The 23,765-nt window shown below is 38.4% G+C and overlaps 1 protein-coding gene across 3 annotated transcripts in view; it reads right to left on the minus strand.

Annotated features, from left to right (window-relative positions):
• Positions 1-22,724, minus strand: part of LOC137348150 (V-type proton ATPase 116 kDa subunit a 1) — an 84,544-nt gene extending 61,820 nt beyond the window's left edge. Inside the window, exons 1-8 of one of the 3 annotated variants that reach the window (XM_068013411.1) lie at positions 22,618-22,724; positions 19,134-19,304; positions 17,865-17,943; positions 17,331-17,428; positions 16,050-16,178; positions 4,658-4,740; positions 2,325-2,451; positions 892-974 (exon numbers count right to left, since the gene is read on the minus strand). In XM_068013411.1, the coding sequence (XP_067869512.1) occupies positions 892-974; positions 2,325-2,451; positions 4,658-4,740; positions 16,050-16,178; positions 17,331-17,428; positions 17,865-17,943; positions 19,134-19,250 (716 nt within the window). In that variant the 5' untranslated portion in view covers positions 19,251-19,304; positions 22,618-22,724. Of the gene's footprint in view, positions 1-891; positions 975-2,324; positions 2,452-4,657; positions 4,762-16,049; positions 16,179-16,986; positions 17,147-17,330; positions 17,429-17,864; positions 17,944-19,133; positions 19,305-22,617 lie in introns of those variants that run through there. The other 2 variants (XM_068013410.1, XM_068013413.1) reach the window with 2 other exon arrangements.
• Positions 22,725-23,765: the final 1,041 nt, after the last annotated feature.

A 23,765-nucleotide genomic window follows, 5' to 3' on the forward strand; every position in this document is an offset into this window, starting at 1 on the left:
ATTGCTGATGTATTTTCTGTGCATTTTTGCCTTCGTTTGATTTCCATCAGATTTTTTTTTATCATCCCATTTTGTTACTACAATTTTACTTTTGACCTTCAAAAGCAATTAAATAAAGCTCAAGAAAATTAAAACACAAATTTGGAAACTTCCCAGACAACTATTTGAAAAAATTTCCAATATTAATAAATTAAAAGTTTCAGGCAGCAATTTCAATATACCATGATTGATGAAGGATCTACTGTACAGCCAATCTTTTTTTTTATTCCTTCATGGAATGTAGGCGCTGCTGGCTTGACCAGCATTTATTGTCCATCCCTAATTGCCCTCGAGAAGGTGGTGGTGAGCTGCCTTCTTGAACCGTTGCTGTCCATGTGAGGTAGGTACACCCACAGTGCGATTAGGAAGGAAGTTCCAGGATTTTGACCCAGCAACAGTGAAGGAACAGCATCTGTTGTTTCCAGTGCCTAGGTCGATGCCAGGTGGTCCGCCCGGTTTCATTCCTTATCGACTTTGTAGCGGTTTGATACAACTGAGTGGCTTGCTAGGCCAATTCAGAGGGCATTTAAGAGTCAACCACATTGCTGTGGGTCTGGAGTCACATGTAGGCCAGACCAGGTAGAGCAGATTTCCTTCCCTAAAGGACATTGGTGAACCAGATGGGTGTTTATGACAATCAACAACGGTTTCATGGCCACTGAACTAGATTTTAATTCCAGATTTTATTAATTGAAATCAAATTCCACCTTCTGCCATGGTGGGATTCAAACCCATGACCCCAGAGCAATACTCTCGGTCTCTGGGTCACCAGTCCAGTGGCAATTTCACTACGCCACTGCTCCCCTTATGAATTAAATGGTTACTATACATGATCAAAAAAATTAATCTCACCCTTCACAAATTTTTTTCACTCGATTTTTCAGCTGGTCACCTTGAAAGAAAATGATGAAGACAGACTTGTCCACTTGGCCTCCCTAAAAAGTGAGAACACATTAAACTGAAATCCCCCCAAAACTTGCACAAATTACATCTTAGAATGGCTTAAAAATTGTGTGGAAACAAATCAAAATTATTGAGCCCGGGTGAAGGGACAAACAATGGAAAAATAGCATGATTTTCCCTTTCAGACATTGAGGCAGCTACCACTTACAATAGTAGCCAATTTCTTCAGTTTTTTTCTCTCTACTACTTGTGAGCAACGCTGGCAAGGCCATGTTTATTGTCTGTCCCTGGTTGCTGAAAATTGAAATGTGATTAGCAACACAAACTCCACTTTAATTACTGGGCATGAAAGCCTATTCATTTCATACCATGGGTTGCATCATTTTCAGTGAACTGCAATCACTCCTTTAGTGTGTGCAGCCATTTAGTCACACCAGAACCTCTTGCTTATAGAATCCAAAACATAAACATGATTAGCAACAATTTTATTCACTGTTGCAGTCTCCCCCTGGCTCCACCTTGACCAATGTTTCCCCAGCATTCAGTTGATTTAAAAGACAAAACAAATCCAAATATAATTCCACCACTACTGAATTACCATATACCTTCTGTGACGTCACTTTGTATACCTTCTCAAGGGCAATTAGGGATGGGAAACAACTGCTGGCCTTGCCAGAAACCACACGTCCCATTTAAAAATTTTTAAAAAACACTTTTTTTACAACACAAAAACCTTTGTATACCCAAAGTATGAACAGCCACATGATGGGCACTCTGTCTTAAAATCTGTGCATTATCTGGTGGCTTTAAAGTCATAAATGTTGTATGCAAAGGTTTATGTTTTAACAGGAAATCAGCTGATTAAATCTAAAATCTGAACCAAACAAATTGTAGATTCCCAATCTTGACAGCCCACACAAATTTGTCACTTAACTGTTCTTAAACCCAAAACAACTGTATGTTATCTCCTAGAAGAGCTACAACTGTCACAGCTAAACTGCTGACTATGAATACTGCACTTGTGTATACTTTCCCAGTCAACATATGTCTGAAGACCGTAACATAACTCAATACTCCCAAGGTAGACGTTCCAACCTATCTTCGAACCAAAAGTTTCCATGACAGTTGTTCTAAGGTTACATTCATGCTGCCAACATTCTGTACACCTGGCACTGGAGCTATGACTCTTGAAAAGTGTCTGCAATAGTTTACACTGGCTCATCTACATAAAGGAGTGTCAAAAGACTTGATTTCAAAGTTGTCGATAACCAGTGTTATCACAGAATTAAACCTCAGGAATAGTGGGGTTACACCTTACAGAAAAAAAAAATGGTTTTCACCTTAAGTTGACACTTTATTAAAATTTCACCCCGTACACTTACAGCTACAGGATCCTCCAAGGGATTTTCAATTTCAGCTTGACGTAGAAAGACATTTCCTCTGCACACTCGCCACAGCATCCGCTCAAACGTAGGGATCCTCTCTCGGTTTATCACTCCAGCCACAAAGCTATACATAAAAGCACATGCACACAGTCACAAAGCTGCATGTACACACAAGCAAAATACAAAGTGCAGTAAGGATGACCTGTCAAAGCTTGCAAAACAGATCAGACAAACCAACATTTCTAATACCAGATACAGAATCCAGAAAAATCAAAACGACTTTTTCTATCTGCATCACTTTTCAAAATACATTATATATTCTTCCAACATATCCAACTGATTCAATTAGCATTCTTCAATGTTTTTATTTTGAAAAATGTCTTAACTGCTGTACTTCAGAAATGCCTGCACATCATTTTTTTTTAATACTGATTTTACTTTATTTAAAAAAGCCAACTTCTTCTTAAAAATGATAGGTTATATGCATGCCCAAACCCACACACACTCTCCACCTACTCACACTAAACCTAGTGGGCAAACAACAAACTACTTGAGGCCGCTATTGGTCAAATACTTTAGAAAAATGCAGGTTACTTCCCCAATTCAAAGTCTCCCAAGCAACTCAAGATTATTAACTTGTTGACGTAAGGTGGGGGTAGGGAAGTAGAATGAGAAATGGCTACAAACCCATTATCCTACCACATAATAGCAGGATATATAAAACACAAAATCGGAGGTGACACTTATGATAATAAAAGTTTTTTTTTAATGTTTAAAAGTGTACTTTTAAATTCACTATCAGCAGGATAACTCATTGCCCCCACCTCAGAACCTCCAAGCCCACAAATGATTTCAATCTCCATCTCAACTCCGCTTGCTCCCTCTCTTCTAAATTAATCTCTTCTATACTTTTCCCTCTAGTTAACCATATTCATTACAACCCATTGACTTCCATGCCTTCCACAGCCATGCAGCTCCAGTGGTCCTGATGGCTGACAAAAGAACCTTCAACTACTTAGTTCTATTCCTCACTACCCACTTCAAACTGAATTTTGTATATGTCCAGTGGAAAAAAAAACAACCTAATTATTTACACCTGCAGTGTCAAACTCCTAACTGCATAGCATTTGACCCTATTTTATAATAGCTCTGCAGCTGTTGATTTGTTCAAATGCTTGATCATCTCCACCTTTGACGCCTTTGCCCCAAAAGCCTTCAATCTCACAAACGCACTGTTCCTGTTCATGCCCTCAAGAACAAGGAGCATTTATTTAACATATCCTGCACATAACTAGTTGGCTTATACATGGTCAGATTTGGCTGAACCATACCAAGCTTTATTGACTTCTGCCAAGACTGTTCACTACTCTAGGATATTGCTGCAAAACAAAGATAAGCTCCAGCTTCTTTTCTTCATTGTCAACAATTCCCTCAACAACAAAAAAAAGCTTAACAAAAGCAATTACATAGTATCTTTCCTTCAGAAAATGTCCTAAATCCCACAGGTATAATAGATAGCAAGCCATGGGAGATTAGCAGGGTAATTAAAAGATAGATCAAAGACGTGGTTTTTAAAGAGGTTCATAAAAGGAGGAAGTTTAAATGCTGCGGGGGGGGGGGGTGCACAGGGTGGGGTGCTGGATAGCTGAAGGCACAGTTGTCGACGGTGAGATAAAGCTGAGAGATGCACAAGGACTAAGTCTGAGGAATGGAGACTTCTGAGGAGGTTGTAGTCTAGAGATAGGGAGGTGGTAATCCTATGAAGCAATTTAAACACAAGGATGAACATTTTAATGTTAAGGTGTTAGGGGATGTCCCTAAACTCCCTCTGACTCTCCACTTCCTTTAAGATCCTCCTGAAAACTAATCTCTTGGGCCAAACATTGTTGGTGGGGCGGGGGGGGGTTGACCTAAAGTCGTCATCTTCGGCTTTGCATCCATATGAAACAGTTTGGGACTTGCACATTTAAGGCGCTATATAAATGCCAGTTCAGTGCAGAAATTAGAATTAATAATACACAAGTTCCAGCTCAATAAAGCAAATTGGCTGTTCAAAAAATTGAACAGCTCTTAAAAGCAAATAATTTAAACTCAAGAGTAAGAAAATAAACAGTTCAGCTCCTTTAATCAAAGGTCATGTGATCTACAAGGTCATCGGAACCTCAACTAATGAGCATGAAACTCCCGCACCCATCCATTAAAGTAATGTCACAAATAGATTATCATTCGCGTTGCTTAAATTGAGCAATTCTGGCACAGGAATTGTACTTCAGCCTTCACAGGAATTAAGCCATAGTTAAAATTACAGAACAATTAACAAATGAAGTTACCCAAGTCTCAGGGGGGCAGGTCGTCCCAGTTCACTTGGCTCCAGCAGGGAAGACGATTCCTCCAGTAGGTCTGGATCAGACATCTGCTGATGATGCAATTCAGCCTGAATTCACAAATCAATTAACACACTATGAAATCAGTTAGCGGCATGCAGGGGAACCAGGAACCAGGAGAAAAGGAAAAGGAAAAAAAACGGCAACGTGACCAAAACAAAATGACAAAACACATCTAACAGTGAAAACATGAACTCTGAAAATAGAAAGATGCCAGAAAAGATGCACAGGAAAACAAAAAAAAGATGAGGCAGCTTCATTCAAGCAGGTTGGTTCGATATTTCTGAAGGACTCAGATGAGAATATCAGAAAAATCAACATGCTGTTGCCAAAATGTACATGCCAATGATAGACAATCACAGAAGTGGAAATTTGTTTTTTTAATAAATCAATAGGATACTGACATAGTTACCCAGCAACATTTTTGCTGCATTTTGTGGAAGAGGTTATTTTGATAAATACTTGTTGCGTCTGCATATTGGTATAGGGAGAAGAAAAAACTGCTGTCTATTAATCAGAAACTAAGGTAAGGAGGGAACAGATTTATTGAAAAGGTTGCACCTTTTACTGACAATTTCATTCACCTGCTCTAGCAGATATAGTTGAAACAACAGGTAGCACCTTAAGGAATATCCTACAATCTTATTTTTCTGAAAACCTAAAGATCAGTCACAACATTAAAGCAATACTCGTCCACATAAAGGTCCGTTATAACAATAAATTTAAAATTCCACTTTCAAGTTAACACACCATACCAATACTTTTTGCTTCTAAGTACTTTATAAGAACTCCACTTCTCTGCACTCTACTACAGCTTAAAAAAAACACATAACTGCACAACTGTTGAGTGGGTGGGAACATGCAGCTACAAATTTAAAGTGGCCAGCCCCAATAGTATAAGCATCCTAGAAGGTTTGCAAGAATTCCAAACACACACATTCTGTACTCATGCAAGTACTGGAAGATCAATATATTTGGCATTCAAGTTCTCCAAGCAATTCCAGGTCAGGTATACCATCTCCAAATACAATGGGAAGTTCCCTTTACTCCACTCTGCTCAAATAATACACTTTGATTCTAACCTATAAATGTTCTAACTTACATTAAACATGCCTATAGTTTTTAATGCCAATTTACTGATAATATAAAATTAACCGTTTTGTAGCACAAACTTATACCCACTAGCAACTGGGATAATCCCAAAATGCTGGCTTTAAAGTTGTGCATACATCTTATACCTAGTTTAAGCATTCTAAATACAATGTGAAAGTCAAAAACACTTTACATACTAGATTTTATAGTAATTAGAGCATATTTTAATTGCAATGAAGTCCATCTTCAAAAGCCTCATTCATCAAGATGTCTTTCTTGGATCAGAGAAAATGGTGTAACTTGCATACAAGTTACATCTTTTTACCTCTGCTTTGCTACAACTGTATGTATTCATCGTCAAAGCAATACTGAATTATTACAAAAGCTTATCAGAGATCTAGATCTTCAAATCCTGAAACAGAATGAGGATAACAAATATTTAATAACTGCTCCAAACGAGAAATGCACCATGGGTATATATTTGAAGTATCCTAAATGAGGGAGCTGTGCAGTTTTTAAAACAAAAAAGCAATATTAGGAAAATTCTTCAGGACTAGAGCAAAATGTTCATCCTCAGTATAACAGCAGTCATATTAAGTTATAATCAAGCATTTTCTGATGGCCTAAAATGCCAGCAAAGGCAGATGTAAAACATGAGAAAATAGCAAACTATAACACTACAAATTGTGAAACTGATTACCATTTTTTTCCCCCAAAAGATATGCTCATGGAAATAGCATGAAGGTGTTTGACTTGGATTCTTTTGCCTCCCTCTCAAATGTTCTGGCCTGAACCTTCAATTCATTTCAGACTGCAATTCTGTTTTTAGAGGGGTACATTTTCTAAGGATCAGTTAAGTATCTCTTTTCCTAAATTTCCACCACTGCAAAAATATCACATGCATGACTGAAAAATTCACACACAGAGGCTAAGAATTATTTTTGAAAAAATTTAGAAGTTGGCTGCCACTCCATATTTATTAAATGTAAATAATAAAGGCTGTTTTTTCTTTTTTTAAAAATTACTTGCCAAATAGAATTAGAAAGGCCAAAGTTCCAAATAATTTTCCTAATACCTAAACTAAAATTCTAGCTCAAAAAGCAAACAAAAGATACGTATGATGAGCTTCTAATCTCATCCAGGCTATTTTGTTGGATAGCAAGCAAAGGAGGTCCTCCACAATGGATCACTCTTAGAAGCCTGCATATCAGCAGAACACAGATGGAAGAAAAAGGTCCGCTGCTCAGTTTTTCCCAGTGGCCAGGGTGCAAGTGCTGCCCATAAGTAAGGGTGGAGGAAACCCAAAAGGAGAAACAGGTGAAAAAAAATACACCATTCAACTAAATACAGAGGAAGCATTCTTACTATAAGCTATGGACTTTTTGCTAATTTTAGGCTAATAATCACTTCAAGTATGTAATTTATGCTGCACATCTATATTAATTTGTTCTACCAGTTTAGCATATTTATTCTTGAATTGTAATTACTAAAAACAATTACTTAATCACCCTATTTTAAATTTTTTATTAAACAACTGTCATTTAACAAAGGCAATGAAATTCTGGCCAAGTTAGTTGTAAAATATGGGAAGCCCACATTATCAATATAAAGAATACTGCATTCATATTATAGCACTGTATCACATTTACACAATGAGTAAGACCCAACCAGATCACCCAAGTGGTTTTAATCCAATACTCCACCATGACCAGTATGATGTCCCATCCAAGCAGTGGGAAAATAATTTGAGCCTCAAAAGTTTATGACAAAAAACGATGAGCTCTAACATACACTAACAATGTGGCAGCTGAGTGTGGCAATGCATTTTATGTAACATATTTGGTTTGACTATACTAAGTGAAATTCTTTGATTAATTTCTGTTACTTTGATAGAAAAGCTATTTTCAGATTTAAGTTTGAGCATTTTCATTGCTTACAACCTTTTTAAAGTTTTTTTTCTACATAGCAGTACACTTACTCAGGTCATGCACTTTACAATTGTTAAATTAGTATAATTAGGGAAAAAAGGTACTTCCAGCTCCTACTGCATAAAATCACTGTCATTTTGTGCTCAATGGGGAATGAAACATCATCTTATGTCAGGCACAAAGCGTATTAACTGGTTTAAATGTTTACAAAATTAGCCGGTTTTCTATAACAGGCAGCCTAAACAGAATGCCAATTTTGAACCTGGGCCGCAAGTTGAATATCAACCACAAATTATCTTGGCTCTAGCTTCAGAAGAACCACCACCCCGCCAAATAAGCACTTTTTTCTCCAGGAATCAATGTCGATTGATTTTGTGTACTGGTTGGTGAAAAGAACTACAGTAAAAATTACATTGGGCCAGATGCACCCTGTCATACCACTTACACATATGTGCAACAGGCTTGAGAATAAAGGCATGCAGTGCAACTTCTAAATTCACAATTAAACATCTTCAAAGCAAATCTGTTATGACCATGAAAAGGGCTTGTCTTGTACACTAAAACCAGTCATTTTATGCAACAAAATTAAACAAATCAAACTGAACACTACAGCAAGTACCTAATATAAATGTGCCCTGCTCAGAAGTGAAATGGCTAGGATTGGAATCTGTATTAAAAACCAATCTACAAATCTTAACTGCAGTCAATCCAGAGGGTGGGCATCAGAAAGCCATTTATATTTATCTCATGTTTTGAAAGAGCAATACCAAATCTAACAGCGTGTGTCAATTACCCCAGGTTTACATACTTCCACTGGAGGCCCAGGCACAGGACCTGATGGCCCACATCGAAGGATTCTAAAAGAGGTAGCTGCAGAGATAGTGGATGTGCTAGTTATAATTTTCCAAAATTCCCTAAATTCTAAAACAGTTCCAGCAGATTGGAAGTTAGCAAAAGTAACACCTCTGTACAGCAAACAGGAAACTACAGGCCAGTCAACCTGACATCAGTTGTCATGAAAATGCAGGAATCTATTAATAAGAAAGCTCAACACTGCACTTATAAAAATCATAGTTTGAGCACAGTGGACATGGTTTTACAAGGGGAAACAGTGTTTGACAAATGTAAGAGTTTTTGAGAATGCAACTTGTGGGGGTAGATAAAGGATAAATCAGTAGATGTAGTATACTTGAATTGCCATAGGCCATTCGATAAGGTGCTACACAAAAAAAGATGACGGCTTATGGAATTGGAGGCAATATAATTGAAGAGACAGAGGATGGGCTATCAGACAGGAAGCAAAGAGTAGTGATAAACGCAGTGTCTTAAAGTTGGCAGGCTGTAACAAGTAAGGTGCTGCAAGGATCAGTGCTGGGCCTCAGCTATTTACAACCTATATTAACGGCTTAGACAAAGAGAGTAAGGTATCTAATTTTGATACAAAGCTCAGTGGGAATGCAAGCTGTGAGAAGAATGCAAAGAGATAGACAGGGTAAGTGAGTGGGCAACAAGGTGATAGATGGAGTGTATTGTAGGGAAGTGTGAGGTTATTCATTTTGGTCATAAGAATAGGAAAGCAGAATATTTTTTGAAAGGTGTCAAACTTGTAAATGCTGATGTTCAGAGAGATTTGGGCATGAAACATTAGCATGCAAGCAATTTGGAAGACAACTGGCTTCTTGGCCTTTATTGCAAGGGGACTGGTGTACAAGAATAAGGAAGTCTTGTTGCAATTGTACGGGGCTTTGGTGAGACCACACCTGGAACATGCCAACTGGACAGCAGAAGAATTGGATAGCATATTCTTTGTCTGAATATACACAATTTAAAATAAAATCCAGGATGCCTGAAAAAGGCGTTGAGCCGCCCTGCTGAATTGTGTCTCTTGTGGTATATAGCAAATATGCACAGGGCTTCACTACTTACTGAGCAGTACCCACATATCAGGAGTAACAGTAATATAAAACTACATACAGACTGGTGTGAATACTCAAGAGGGCATCAGAGCCATTAACATGTGCGTACTGGTTTTGAGATTACTAGTTTCACTCACCCTTCTTACAGGACCGAATTATCACCTTTTGTAGAACCAGATCTTTTCAAACAGTAAGAGGTTTAGAATAGTGACTTTACTTAAGCAATCTGCAAATAGACTGCAAAAAGCACCTAAAGGAAAGGTAAGCCATTGCTGTAGCATCGCTTCAATGGCACGGATTTTATAGTCAGTGGCAGAATAACAGTGCTCACCCCTGACCTCGAAGAAAGGTGGGCACTAAGATCTTCTGATCGCTGTGGTTTAGATTTCACCTTTCCGGACATTAATTTGATTTTGATGCCAACTATAGAGCATCTCCAGCATCCCAAACAGTGGTGTTGTTCAAGCAGGCTAAGCAGCAATGTGAAGAATTCTCAGACAGCACACCAGGAAGTACAGTTGTTACATTTTTTTTTACCAAGTGCAATAAAGATTGGACATGGGATTATGGTAAAGCTGAAATATCAACCTTAAAATATTAAAAACCTATGGAGTCATAATGAAGAAGTTTGACATTCCACAAATATAAAATTAGTTTTTCAGGGCCTGAGAGGTTGTTCAGGAGTGAACTTACTACAAATTTTGTGGTAAATCCATCTGTATCCCATTCAACAAGGCATAACTTTTCAAGTTTTTCTTTTCTTTAAAAGACAGACTAGCAGCAGGAAAGTGAAAGTTCACCTCAATTCAAGTGTTATCAAAAGATTTCCATCTTCAGGGGCTTGACTAATATACCTTCTGAAAGGAGCTGGGAATCACTGACAGCAAGTTCTAGACTTCATACGTAAATACACATGTGCATACGTCAGAGGTACGTCAGTTTCACACTGACAGTTTCGCCGCTATTATAACCATAAAATCTAGGCAATTATGTTACACAGTTAAGTGAACTGTCGCAAACTATAAGAAAGTTTAGATTATGCTTTGAGTGCACAAGAGACTGTGCAGTCTTACCATCATAGAGAGATACAGCACTGAAACAGGCCCTTCGGCCCACCGAGTCTGAGCCGACCAACGACCACCCATTTATACTAATCCTACATTAATCCCATATTCCCACCTTCCCTCAATTCTCCTACCACCTACCTACACTAGGAGCAATTTACAATGGCCAATTTAGCTATCAACCTGCAAGTCTTTGGCTGTGGGAGGAAACCAGAGCGTCCGGCGGAAACCCACGCGGTCACAGGGAGAACTTGCATACTCCACACAGGCAGTACCCAGAACCAAACCTGGGTCACTGGAGCTGTGAGGCTGCGGTGCTAACCACTGTGCTGCCCCATTGCAAAATGTTATTTGTATGGATCTTAATTAAGTGCATTCATCAAATACCATGGGCTGAAAATTAATTTCAATGCACAAATCCAATACAACTCAGTAAAATAGAAACTGCCTTTCCACAGAAGCTTTTTTTAAGTGTTAAAAAAGATCCTTCGTCTTGTGTCACAAGCTCAAATAAAATTTTGAAAAACTTCACTACACAATGCAAAGCTGCACAGCAAACCTTAACAGCTTTAAAAAGGAATACTAGTATCAAGTAGGAGAACTTCCAAGAGAATACACAGTAAACGCGGAAAGTTATTTAGAAAAAAATTAACAAGCAGTTGGGAATATGTTTCAGTGTAGTGAACCAAAGTTTAGGTAATATTTGCAAATTGTGCAAATTTTGTTTTTAATGACTTATGCCTTAATTTTGCAAGCACACTTGCCACACGTCAAGAAAACTATAATATCTCTAACATGCAAAGCTGAAATTCAGCCTCAAGGTTTTATACTTCAAATAGCATCCAACTTCAGTTTTGCTGCTCCAAAGTTTACCAGAGGCTCTTGATTAGACTGCAATTTTATAACCAAATACTAGGTTAATCTAACTGACCGTAGGTTGCAAACTAGATGCCATAGGGATTACTATTGAATGCCTCAAGATTATAATTACAGCATTTCCACAAAACCTGGGATCGTTAGACCTGTGCAGCAACCTTTATAGCAAATTATTTTAGCCCTTTCACAAGAAGCGAGAGAAAAATATCTGGGATCCATACCTTTTTGGAAAAGGATGATAAAGGTTTAGTTAAGTATAGTAACTGCAGAATTCTGGTTTATTTTTAAACCATTTGCCAAAGATATCCAAAACAACTCCCCAAGAAATTTTCAATAGAGTGGCAAAAGGGTCAGCTCCAATAAATGGACAATTTAAAGGCACAGTAAATCATTCTATAAAGTGTAAAAAAAAAGGTTTTGTAGAAGAGTACATCACAAGCCCCATCTTGAGTAAAGATTGATCTCCACTATGAAGCCACAAGCTCTGGTACCCTTTTACCAAAAATATATTATAATTCGCCAATAATTGCCTTCCTTCGGAGAGTTTTAAATACAAATGGTTAAATAATGCAGGGAAAAATAGGCTCCAGTTTGCATAATGGGCACAAGAAATATTCCACATGTGGCTCTTTATTGGAGACCAAATTATAAAATCAGATCTGAATTTTCAAAGGTAGACCAGAAAAAAAAACACAAATCAGATTTGCAACAGTTTACTCAAAATAATAAATGCACAAGAAAACAAAAAGATTCACAAAAAACCAGAAGAGGTGGAAAGGGAGGGAGGGAAGGGAGGATCTGCATGCCATTAACTGTTACTTTTCCAGTCTTCCTTAGATTTCTGCACTTAAGGCTCTTTACGCTGAAAGATTCAAAACTTAGCTCTCCCGTTGTTACTGTTCTGCCTATGTTTAAAAAACAGAAGACTGGGAAAAGGACAAACATGATTAACATTCTTGATCCTTCAGCTGCCAGCTAAAATGGCTTAATAGCTTTCTGCAGGGAGTACATATACCACTGACATGCTGAAGGAAATATTTTGAGAACAATTAATAACACATACAGCTATTCATCATGTCCACGAGTCACTAACAATGTTTAACAGGCATTTTTCCTCAGATGCCTCTTTGGCAGTTCATTATTGCTACACAGTTTTAAGCAGATGGTGAGTATTTTACTGGACTGCCCAATTGGAGTAAGCTGCAATGACAAATATACGACAATAATCTTAAGATTGGAAACTGACATGACCAATTCAAATGTTACATAAAATTAAAGTGGGTCTTTCTATAGGTATACTCAAACATGGATAAATGCTGTGATCCAAGATGTGCATGTCAAAACCTGCAACGAAAGCACCATAAATATTAATAGGGAGAAAGTCAATTTAGGGTGTAAACTAGTCCAAGAGTTCACAGTAATTTCCCTTCAAGTTCTACATGACTGTTAAAATCAAGTGTTTTTGGTTAATTTGAGCCTTGATCTGTGCATATCATATGCAAACAATATCAGAAAAACAAGAATACATAATTACTTCAGTTTAATACAAACAGGGGCAGGAGAGCAGCAAAATTGTGATGCATACATTAATGTAGCTACAAAAATCAAACTGGTAGTCAAGAAATTAACTGAGACCTACAGTAAGTAGTTAAGCTCCGAAAACCGGTGTCCAATAGTGACTTGGAAAAATACCAGAGTTTATCATTTCCTGGACATCAGACAACTATATTAGTATCCTCTCAAGTCAAATGGCTGACAGGCATTACTTCTAGGCACAAGGTCAGAGTGTGAAACTAACCCTGGCCTGTTCAGTCAGCTTGCAGCCAGGCACCTTGGAGGGAGCACTACAGAATGAAAATTAACATCTGCTCTCATTTAGAGATGGTTTCCTCAAATCCAACACCACTCATGGCCAGAAATATAAATCGGGGCAATTGCAGTTCAATAGGTACCCGATTGCTGTATATGAAATATTCTCCTAAAAAGCATTTATACTGAGGAAAAATACCTGCTTTTCTAGGGGCAATTTCATGGTTTTAAAATGTTGTAGTTTTACTAATTCCAATCTATTTTCAGGTTTTCCAATTGAGAGCAACATTCACCTACACATGTTAACCATTTTCAAGTTAGCAGCTGCAAGATATTTTGCATATCTATGTCAGTATTTACATTAGTCATAGGCAGACTCCCCGTGACAAGAGAATATTAAACTCTTCAAATGTGCATGTCCTTCTTACAGACTCCATTGCAACAAATAAAAAATGGCAAGGATCAAAAGCTATGTCTAAGGCAATGATCCATATACTGAAGCTGAGTGGGAGACCAAGTGTAGATTTGTTTTTACCTTCACCTTGGAACATTCACAAATTTTATGCATGTATAAGAATACCTTAACATTTGCCCTGAATTTCTCACACTAACATGCCTAAGGCATCTGCTGCTTCATACAAACTGGTTGCAACAATATTTACACACCTTAGATTTATAATTTAATGTTCAATATATTACATAGAAATACTTCTGATGTTTAGATTTTTTTAAGATTTAGAGATAGAGCACTGAAACAGGCCCTTCGGCCCACCGAGTCTGTGATGTGGTAGGAATATGGGATTAGTGTAGGATTAGTATAAAATGGGTGGTTGATGGTCGGCACCAACTCGGTGGGCCGAAGGGCCTGTTTCAGTGCTGTATCTCTAAACTAAACTAAACTACCACATCCGCACCTGTCCCTATATTCCCCTACCACCTACCTATACTAGGGGCAATTTATAATGGCCAATTTACCTATCAAACTGCAAGTCTTTTGGCTGTGGGAGGAAACCGGAGCACCCGGAGAAAACCCACGCAGACACAGGGAGAACTTGCAAACTCCACACAGGCAGTACCCAGAATTGAACCCGGGTCGCTGGAGCTGTGAGGCTGCGGTGCTAACCACTGCGCCAATGTGCCACCCTGTGTTCTATCAGCAAAAGTATTTCTATCTGCACCTGGGCATAATGAATCACTTGGCTGCAGCTGGAAGAAAATCATGCAAGATGGCTTGCAGGCTCGAAGGAGCCCAACAATTTCCTGCCCAATAATTTAAATGGATGGAAAACTGAACATGCTCTTTTATGGACACATGATTCTACTGACCTGGCTTTCCTCTATTAGTAGGATCTAAGATCGAACATGCCCAGGTGCAACAACAGGAAACTCTGCCCACCTATCTTTATCTTCAGTCACACTTATTTTTTAAACATCAAAAACTAGCTGCATCAATACAGACATGGTTACCAAATGGGTTCTACAAGCCAGTGGGGTGGCAGTATATGAACAAATGCATTTTGGAAAATTACAAATTACAAAATTTGAGCATTCGATGCAACTGAAAAGTACATTTCCTATAGCGACCAAAAATTAGAAGTTTCTACTGCTCACTTTTCAATCAAGACACTGTTTCCAGATCTGCATTAACAGCAATCAAGCCAATCAATGGGAGGTACATAACTGTGGGAAGTGTTATCTCAAGCTTAGAAAATCATCTCCGATTGTTCATTTACAGAGCAGATAATCATGAATCAGGAGATTAATGCACCAATGCACGGGGCTACACTATTTCCAAGCAATAATTTCACATTTCATTTATTCTGATACACAATCCTTCTTGTTTTAACATTTCAGGCTTCATCTAACAGGACCTGTTCTCAGCCACAAATAATCTCCCCTTGTGACTTGCTCCTCCAGTCAGCTGACTATAAATAATTTTAATTGTTGTTTAAAAATTGTTGGATAATATGCTTTTGGACAACATAAAGGGTTGACCATAAAGAGCAGTCGGGTGAGCACATCTAGCGCCTCACTCTTAAGACAATACAGCACTGAAAAAGTAAAGGCAGGATGAGGAACGGCATCATAAACCATCATCCTGCCTTCTGTGACATCCCAAGGGTGAAGGTAACTTGTTTTTTTAAAATACACTTTGTGCAGCACAGAAGTATTTCAGTGTAAATTTGCACCAAATTTCCTAAAAGGTTAAGCATAATACGTTTGCCCATTCAGCATCAGTATCATATTTTGTTCACATTTAAAGACATTTAACACTTGAAGAGCTTCGAAACAGCATTGACTCTTGACCCTATCAAGTTATTCAGAAGCATTACACTGATTACTAAACCAAAATAAAATTACAAGGCATCCCTGATTATCAGTATTTAGGTAGAGAAGCAAATAGCAAACTTTAAAAATCATGCAGTTTATCATAAGTGCAACTTAATTACCATACAAATGAGTTGTAGAAAATATTTGACATATTTGGAATGAACTATTACATCTTTTTGCAGTGTGCAATCACAAAGTGAGCCAGAAAACCAGAAACATGGATAAAAATGCCAGTGATGCACACATGCATTGCAAGCTTAAACTAATCCTCAATGAGTTACATTACAATGGATTTAAAATGCAAAGTTTACAATAATCTGACCTCATCAAAGAACTGCTGGGTTCTGCGTAGAATATATTTCAGTTCAGTCAACTCTAAGAAGTTACGTTTTAACGCCTCCTGGTTAGTATTGATTTCCTTCAGTTCGTTTTCAAGTTTTTCAAAGGTTGCCTGATAAATAAAAAATTAAGAGTGCCACCTTTAGTTAAAATTCAGTATTATACACTGGAAATGAAATTTCCCAATATCAATTGCAGATTGTATTTTTAAACTGGATTACAATGCTAGTGTCATATATTGAGATTTTTAAATGACAAACAGCTCAAGCCAAGCTCCGTTGCTGCTGTTAATGTCATCTGAACCCAAAAAGAGATTTGCTGTTCAACACACTCCAAAGATTATAGCTGATCAAGTTTATTCCATTTTCAGAAGCTCCCTCATGGTAGGACTCATCATTCAGCTGTACCTAACAGTCTGCATGAGAACTGAAGCAATAATGTCTTTTATTCACTGCATCCTGCTGAAAAACAGTATAATTCAAACAACAAGTGTAGTGCAGTTGCAAGAAAAGCTTGAAGAGCTTAAAGTTGCAGAGGAGAGTTTAACTGGCTTAACATCATTTGCTGAGAATGCTGTCTTGTATCACGGTTATTTGACAATAAGAACACAAGAAATAGGAGGAGACCATATGGCCCATCAAGCCTACGTCGCCATTCAAGACGATCATGGCTGATCATAGGCTTCAACTCCACTTTCCTGCTGCTCGCTATATTCCTTGATTCCCCGAGAGAACAAAACAGTAAAGACGACAAGTACAACTGAATCCCAGTCTCAATAATTCCCTTTAGGTTCTATACTGAGGGACAAGAATTCCTCCCTAACCTGTTCAAGTACACTTCCTGGTCTGGAGGATTGCACCCAAGAGTTACACAAAATACTGGCAAAGAAAGATAAAACCATTACTAGAGAAAGTTCATACATAAATTCACATTATAGGAGAGGCAATATTCGTGTAGCTCGTCCACATCATTCCATTTGTCAACCTTGACAGCAAACCACACATTACATAGAAATGCGACTTGAATGCTCATTGCTAATTTTCCCCTCCTGAACATGCAAGCATGGAACCCAACGTAGAAATCCCAGTGACATTCTACTTAAGACTGGTTAACTGAACAAACATCACACAAATCAAAGTTAAATTCTTGTCTGTAATACACATAGTCATTGAGTTAGTTGTGAGCCTGAGAAACAATCATTGTCCATGTTTGCAGAATGATTGCTCTTAAGAGAAAATTAATTTATAATACCAAACTTGTTTACCTCCAAGTCAATCATGTCACGAGGAAAAGGAACCTCAGGATTCTCTCCAGTGTCCAAAATTGCAAGGTTTGCTTTTCGGATTTCCTTTTCAACAAAGCCTGTAAACAATTAACTGATCAGTTTAAAAAAAAACTGTACAGTAAAGGATTTTATTAAGCAAATATGCACTGCCAATTAGATTTTTATTCAACCCAGAAGTAGCGTTATTTACCGTTAAACAAATACTTGTGTTAATCCTTCTTTCTAAGCCGCTTTCTGGCTCCTAAAAATTCAACATTTTCACTCAAAAGAAATGCTCTTATTTCTCTTTCCTGAGCCTGAGCACATTTTTAACACCATGTTAGTTAATATTCTTTTAGTACAAAGCAATTTATTTTGCTTTTGCTAGCATTTGTAGAGGCTATCATTTCAAATAGGAAAGAACAGACGGAATTGCATAGATGATAAAATTGCCTTGCACCTTCCCCAACATTCTAATGGAAATATCATAACTTTGTGGCAAGTGCCACTTACAAATGCACTAAAGATACTCACGGAGTTTACGATCCATTTCTTCACAACGACGAACCTCATTTACAAATTTGCGCTGAAATACATTCACATCTGGATTTAACTGTATAGAGGAGGAAAATGAGCAAACTTAACTAGAAGCAGTTGAATTTTATGATGTTGGAATAAATCACAACATTAACTGCAAAAAATGTTACAGGATTTTCTGACTGACAAAGCATGGAAGCACATTTTGCCTACATTTTGATGTACAAAATACAATGGATGTGACATCTCTACTGGTGCAACTAACAAACCAAAATGAAGACAGGATCGAAGTGTAATAACTTATTAGTAATATGTCCATAATTGCCCACAGCAGGAGTTACCAAATTCAGCCATCGGGATGAATATACCAAGCAGAATCCTAAATACTCTCAGAAAGAGAGGTGTATGAAGGCAAAATGAAGTTAGTTGTTCCCAATTTCTCTCAAGGTATCTGATCTGAGACAACTGGCAGCAGCCAGACGCTTACTTTGTGGCACTTGAATATCTAAATACTAGGAATTTACTGCTGCTGACAAAATCGGAGTGCACACAAAATTAGTCATACAAATTTTTTTTTATGCATTCATGGGATGTGGGTATTTTATTGCTTATCCCTAATGGCCCTTGAGAAACTGAGTGGCTTGCTAGGCCATTTCAGAGGGCATTTAAGAGTCAACCTCATTGTTGTGGGTCTGGAGTCATGTGTAGGCCAGACTAGGTAAGGACGGCAGATTTCCTTCCCTAAAGGACATTAGTGAACCAGATGGGTTTTTACAACAATCAACAATGGTCTCAATGTCACCGTTAGATTAGTTTTTTTTAATTCCAGACTTATTAATTGAATTCAAATTTCACCATCTGCCATAGTGGGATTGGAACCCATGTCCCCACAGCATTAGCTTGGGCCTCTGAATTACTAGTCCAGTGACATTACCACGTCACCACATTCCCCAAGATTATCTATTGCATATAATAGATTACAGTGAAAATTTAATTTAAATATGACATTCTCCCTGGACTACTGTAATACCTACTATGGAAGCACCAGACAAGGTACAGCAGCAAAAAAAAAAATCATAAGCAGCCATCTGGTTTTTGCATATAACATGTTGGCTCATGAAACCACCACTGCCCCCACCATCCCACCCAAAGTAAACTGGGCAGTTTCGTCAATCAGTAGGAAAACAAGACAGATTCATGCAGACATTTAGGCAGCTCTCATTAATTTTATACAACTAGGTAAGACAGTAACATGCATCAACTTACATCTCGAAATTGGACCATTCCAAGCTCTCCTAGCTCACTGACGCAACAGTAAGCAGCTTCTGACTGCAAGAAAAGCTGCGCCAATGTCATCTCCTCACTCCGGAAGAGTTCCCCCATGGTGTATCACTGGAGTGGTACAAACTGTTCTCAATAAGTGATGTTTCTTTTGATCTAAAGGAAGTGAAGGTGGAAATATTACCTACCTATAATGCACTGAATGAGAATGTCTTTTGATTCAAGATTATAAAAGAATAGCTCACCAAAATTAAATCAAAGATAATTAAAAACATTTAATTCCAAATCATGCTTTTGATCACAACCAAGGACAGAATCTGACTAAGCACTCGTCTGTATAAATATAACACATCAACCTCTTCTCGCCCCCATCATCAAACTTTTAGTATGCACTGAAGGTGTAAGTGCTAGGGTGGAAAGACAGAAAATCACACAAATGATAAGACCAGTCAGTAGAAACAATGGGGTGGCGGCGTCACAGCAGTGAAGAACATATGGCACTGCAGATGCAACATTGCACGAAAAAATGACACGTACTTTTCCATACTTTAAAAAGTTATGACAGTCTAGCTTATGCCTATTGCGCATCTCAATAAAGCTACCACCAAAACTCCAAGATTACATGCAGATGAACTGCATAAAAGAATACACCAAGCACAATCCAACCCTTTATCACATAAGAAACAGTTTGTCAAACCAGGATAGTCAAACCAGGATAGTCAAACCCCCTGGTGTGCACAGAGACCTTCCAAGGGGTCCGCAAAACAGGTGCAGCTTACGATAATGGCTGTGGTTAAGTGTAAGCAAGCAAGTGAGCAGTAACCGAAGGCGTGCTTGGCTCCCCCAAAGTTCTTGCTTCCCCCACCTCCCACTCTCTCCAAGTTCCTGCCCTTTGTGGGCTCCCAAGCTGTAAACAAGCAACATAAATAAATCTTCAAATTGTGCCAATTACCTCCCCTGTTATCTGACCTAACTGATGCAAAAATTACAACCATGAAGGCTTCAAGTTCCAGTGCATACACAGTAGAATTTATGCAGTGTCTGTGAAAGCCTGCAGACAATGCATATTTACTTTTAGAATCAGTCAAGTATTGTAACAGAATGATACTTAGATTTCAACCAGTGCCACTGCAGTAGACAATTTTTATGAAGTCATCAAATAATTAGCAAGTAATATGCATTTGTCATTGCAATCTCATCATAAAAACAGAAGTTAGCTATCATACGATATTCAGCCCACTGTACTATTTTGTTAGCCATGATAGTTCTAATCTTTTTCATACCAATTCCCTACCTTTTCTTCACATAACAATCCCCTTCCTTCTCAACCCAGGGCTTTGAAGTTCATTATGTAAATTATGAACAAGTGAAGTTCTAGCACAATTTTTTTTTAAATATACAGATCTATTGTCAATTATTTCAAAAAATGTTTTACAATCATGTACAAACATACAGAAACATGTTTAAAAAATGTTCCATCATTTCTGTTAAGCCATGAATATTTCATTAAAAACTTGGGGCGGCACAGTGGCGCAGTGGTTAGCACCGTAGCCTCACAGCTCCAGCGACCCGGGTTCAATTCTGGGTACTGCCTGTGTGGAGTTTGCAAGTTCTCCCTGTGTCTGCGTGGGTTTCCTCCGGGTGCTCCGGTTTCCTCCAACATGCCAAAGACTTGCAGGTTGATAGGTAAATTGGCCATTATGAATTGCCCCTAGTGTAGGTAGGTGGTAGGGAAATATAGGGACAGGTGGGGATGTGGTAGGAATATGGAATTAGTGTAGGATTAGTATAAAATGGGTGGTTGATGGTCGGCACAGACTCGGTGGGCCGAAGGGCCTGTTTCAGTGCTGTATCTCTAAACTAAACTATAAATAACTATGAAAATAATTAAGAATTAATATTCTGAAAGCTATAACTTGAGAACATCTCCAATCTACCTGTTCTGACTAGCATCTAGGACAGCATTACTAAACACATTCCCCAACGATAGAACTATCAATATACTTGACACCTGTACTTCAGATACAAACACAATTAGGTTGATCTGTTATCTAAATCTGAAACTGTTTAACATACATTAAAGCTTCCTCCACTGCAACACCATGCCTAGGTTATTTTCTAACAAATTGCATTTATCTAGTATCGTTTACAGAGAAGCATCAAGTAAACATTGAGCCATATAAGGAGATCAGATGGCCAAAAACTTGGTCAGAGGTAGTTTTTAAGGAGCGCCTTAAAGGAAGTGAGAGAGGTAGAGAGGTTTACGGAGACAATTATAGAGCTTAGGACCTAGACAGCTGAAGGTGCAGCTACCAATGGCTGAGCAATTAAAATTGAAGATGTGCAAGAGGCCAGAATTGGAGGAGCGCAGATATCTCAGAGGGCTGTAGGAGGTTTCAGAGAGGGGAAGGAATAAGAATATGGAGGGTTTGAGAATGATGAAAACAGGCATTGCCAGACCAGGAACTAGTGGAAGGTCACTGAATACAGGGGTGATGGGTGAACGGGAATGGGTGCGAGTTAGGATATAGGCAGAACATGGGGCGAGTTCACTTATGTTGAGTGTAAGATGGGAAGCCAGCCAGGAGAGCATTAGAATAATCAAGTCTATAGGGAACAAAGGCAAGGATGAAAAGCAAATGAGCTGAGACAGGACAGAGTCAGACAATGTTAAAGGAGGTTAAAGTTAGCAGTTTTGGTGTTGGAGCAGATGTGTGCTGGGAAACGCATCTGCGATCAAATACCACCAAGTTGCAAACAAAACTAAAAAAATGTTCTAAGTCATTACATCAAACTAATTTTATGAACATATCTTTATTTTGAAACCAAAATCAAAAATGTCAAATGAAGAATGTTATGAATCATTATTTCTTCCAGCTAAAATGCATCCATTCAATTCATTATGTTTAAAACGTTATCTGTGTTGAACATTTCTTTGTCAAACATGTACAAAGACAGATTAGGAACTGGTTCCTTTCAAATATGTATTAACATCCCATTGGATCTCTTCAAAAAACAAGAGCATATGGCGTATCTGGCATTACCATACTGACAATACCCCGATCAGCAGCGGATCGATAATTCACATCTGACATAGAGGCTTTTTTTTTAAAAACCTTCCCTTTCGTCCATTTAACAGGTGAGTTATGCAACGAGGAAGAACCAAAAAGGTAAAATACTCAAGGCAGAAATGCTATCAATTTGAATAGTAGAAGTCCAAGAGGAAGAGTGTCCATCCCCAGCACAGAGACCCCCCCCCAATTAAACTAGCCTGGATTCTTCCCCTCCCCCCTCTCAGGGCAATTTAAACACGTCGTAAGAAGACACTGTACAAACTGCCGCAATCAGAAAACCAACGCTGACAGCATCTATTTCTTAACACATCGTCTTCTTCGATCTATCAGAAAGAAGAAAAAAGAAAAACATTTTTTCAAAAAAAAAATATAAAAGACAAACAAAGACAATTTACCTCCAGTCTCTGCTCCCACCGCATCACCTGATTCCCCAGGCCGACTGATGACGACGCCGCGCCTAGTCACGTGACGTGGTCTCGCCCCACCTGCACGGCCGGGCGCGCCTGCGCCTGCGCGCCCTCCTCGCCAGCACGATTCCAACTCGGCACGGAAGTGGTGCGCTTGCGCACCCGCCGGCATCTCTTCTGGGACGCTTGGTCATCCCAGGATCCTGCCCTCAATGGGTAGGGAGTGATTATTCAGCAAAATGCTTTTTTTTCAATTTCATAAATAATAAAACTGCAAAGCAATTAAATAAACAAATTGCAACAACACACACACTTTAAATGCTAACCTACACAGAACTCGGCAAAGAGCTAAGGAAAGCTCACGCCCTCCCAGAAAAAGTTGTCAGCTCAGTCAGTAATGTGAAATTGAAACACAGCCCTTAATAAAGATTTGTAACCATGGCCATTGCTGCAAGACAAGAGAATAAGTTAAACTTTTTATTACTGTACATTGGATTTCAGCCAATGACCGGACGTGTGACATTTGGAAGAATTAATTGCAATCGTCGTGTTGTGAGCATGGAGTTAAGCTGTGGTTATACCCAATATACCAAGTTGTATTACAAGTACACAACCTTGTCATTCTCTTCTCTTCACTTGAAACGTATCTGATTGTCCATCTTCTAGCCTGATGCTTGCTATTTGGTCCCTATCTTGTCTCATATCTTTACTGTCAATGTCACATTTCAGCAACATGTCTATTAGTTTTTGGTGATAAACACGATTGAATGCTTTTTCATAATCTATAAAGCATATGTAAATGTTTTTGTTTACTTCTAGATATTTATCGAAGATTGTTCTTAGGTTAAATATTCCCTCTTTTATTCCTACTCCAGGTCTAAATCCAGACTATGTTTCACCAAGTGCTGCTTTAGATATATTATTATTTCTTTCTATCATGATTTTCAAGATCGCTTTAATGAGATGACTCATTTAGTTTATAGTTCTAAACTGATTGCACTTGCAAGGGAATATACAATGGATGGTAGGACCCTAGGAAGTATAGAGGGTCAGAGGGATCTTGGTGTACTTGTCCATAGATCACTGAAGGCAGCAGCACAGGTAGATAAGGTGGTTAGGAAGGCATATGGGATACT

The sequence above is a fragment of the Heterodontus francisci genome, chromosome 33, assembly GCF_036365525.1.
Source record: "Heterodontus francisci isolate sHetFra1 chromosome 33, sHetFra1.hap1, whole genome shotgun sequence".
Lineage (NCBI taxonomy): Eukaryota > Metazoa > Chordata > Chondrichthyes > Heterodontiformes > Heterodontidae > Heterodontus > Heterodontus francisci.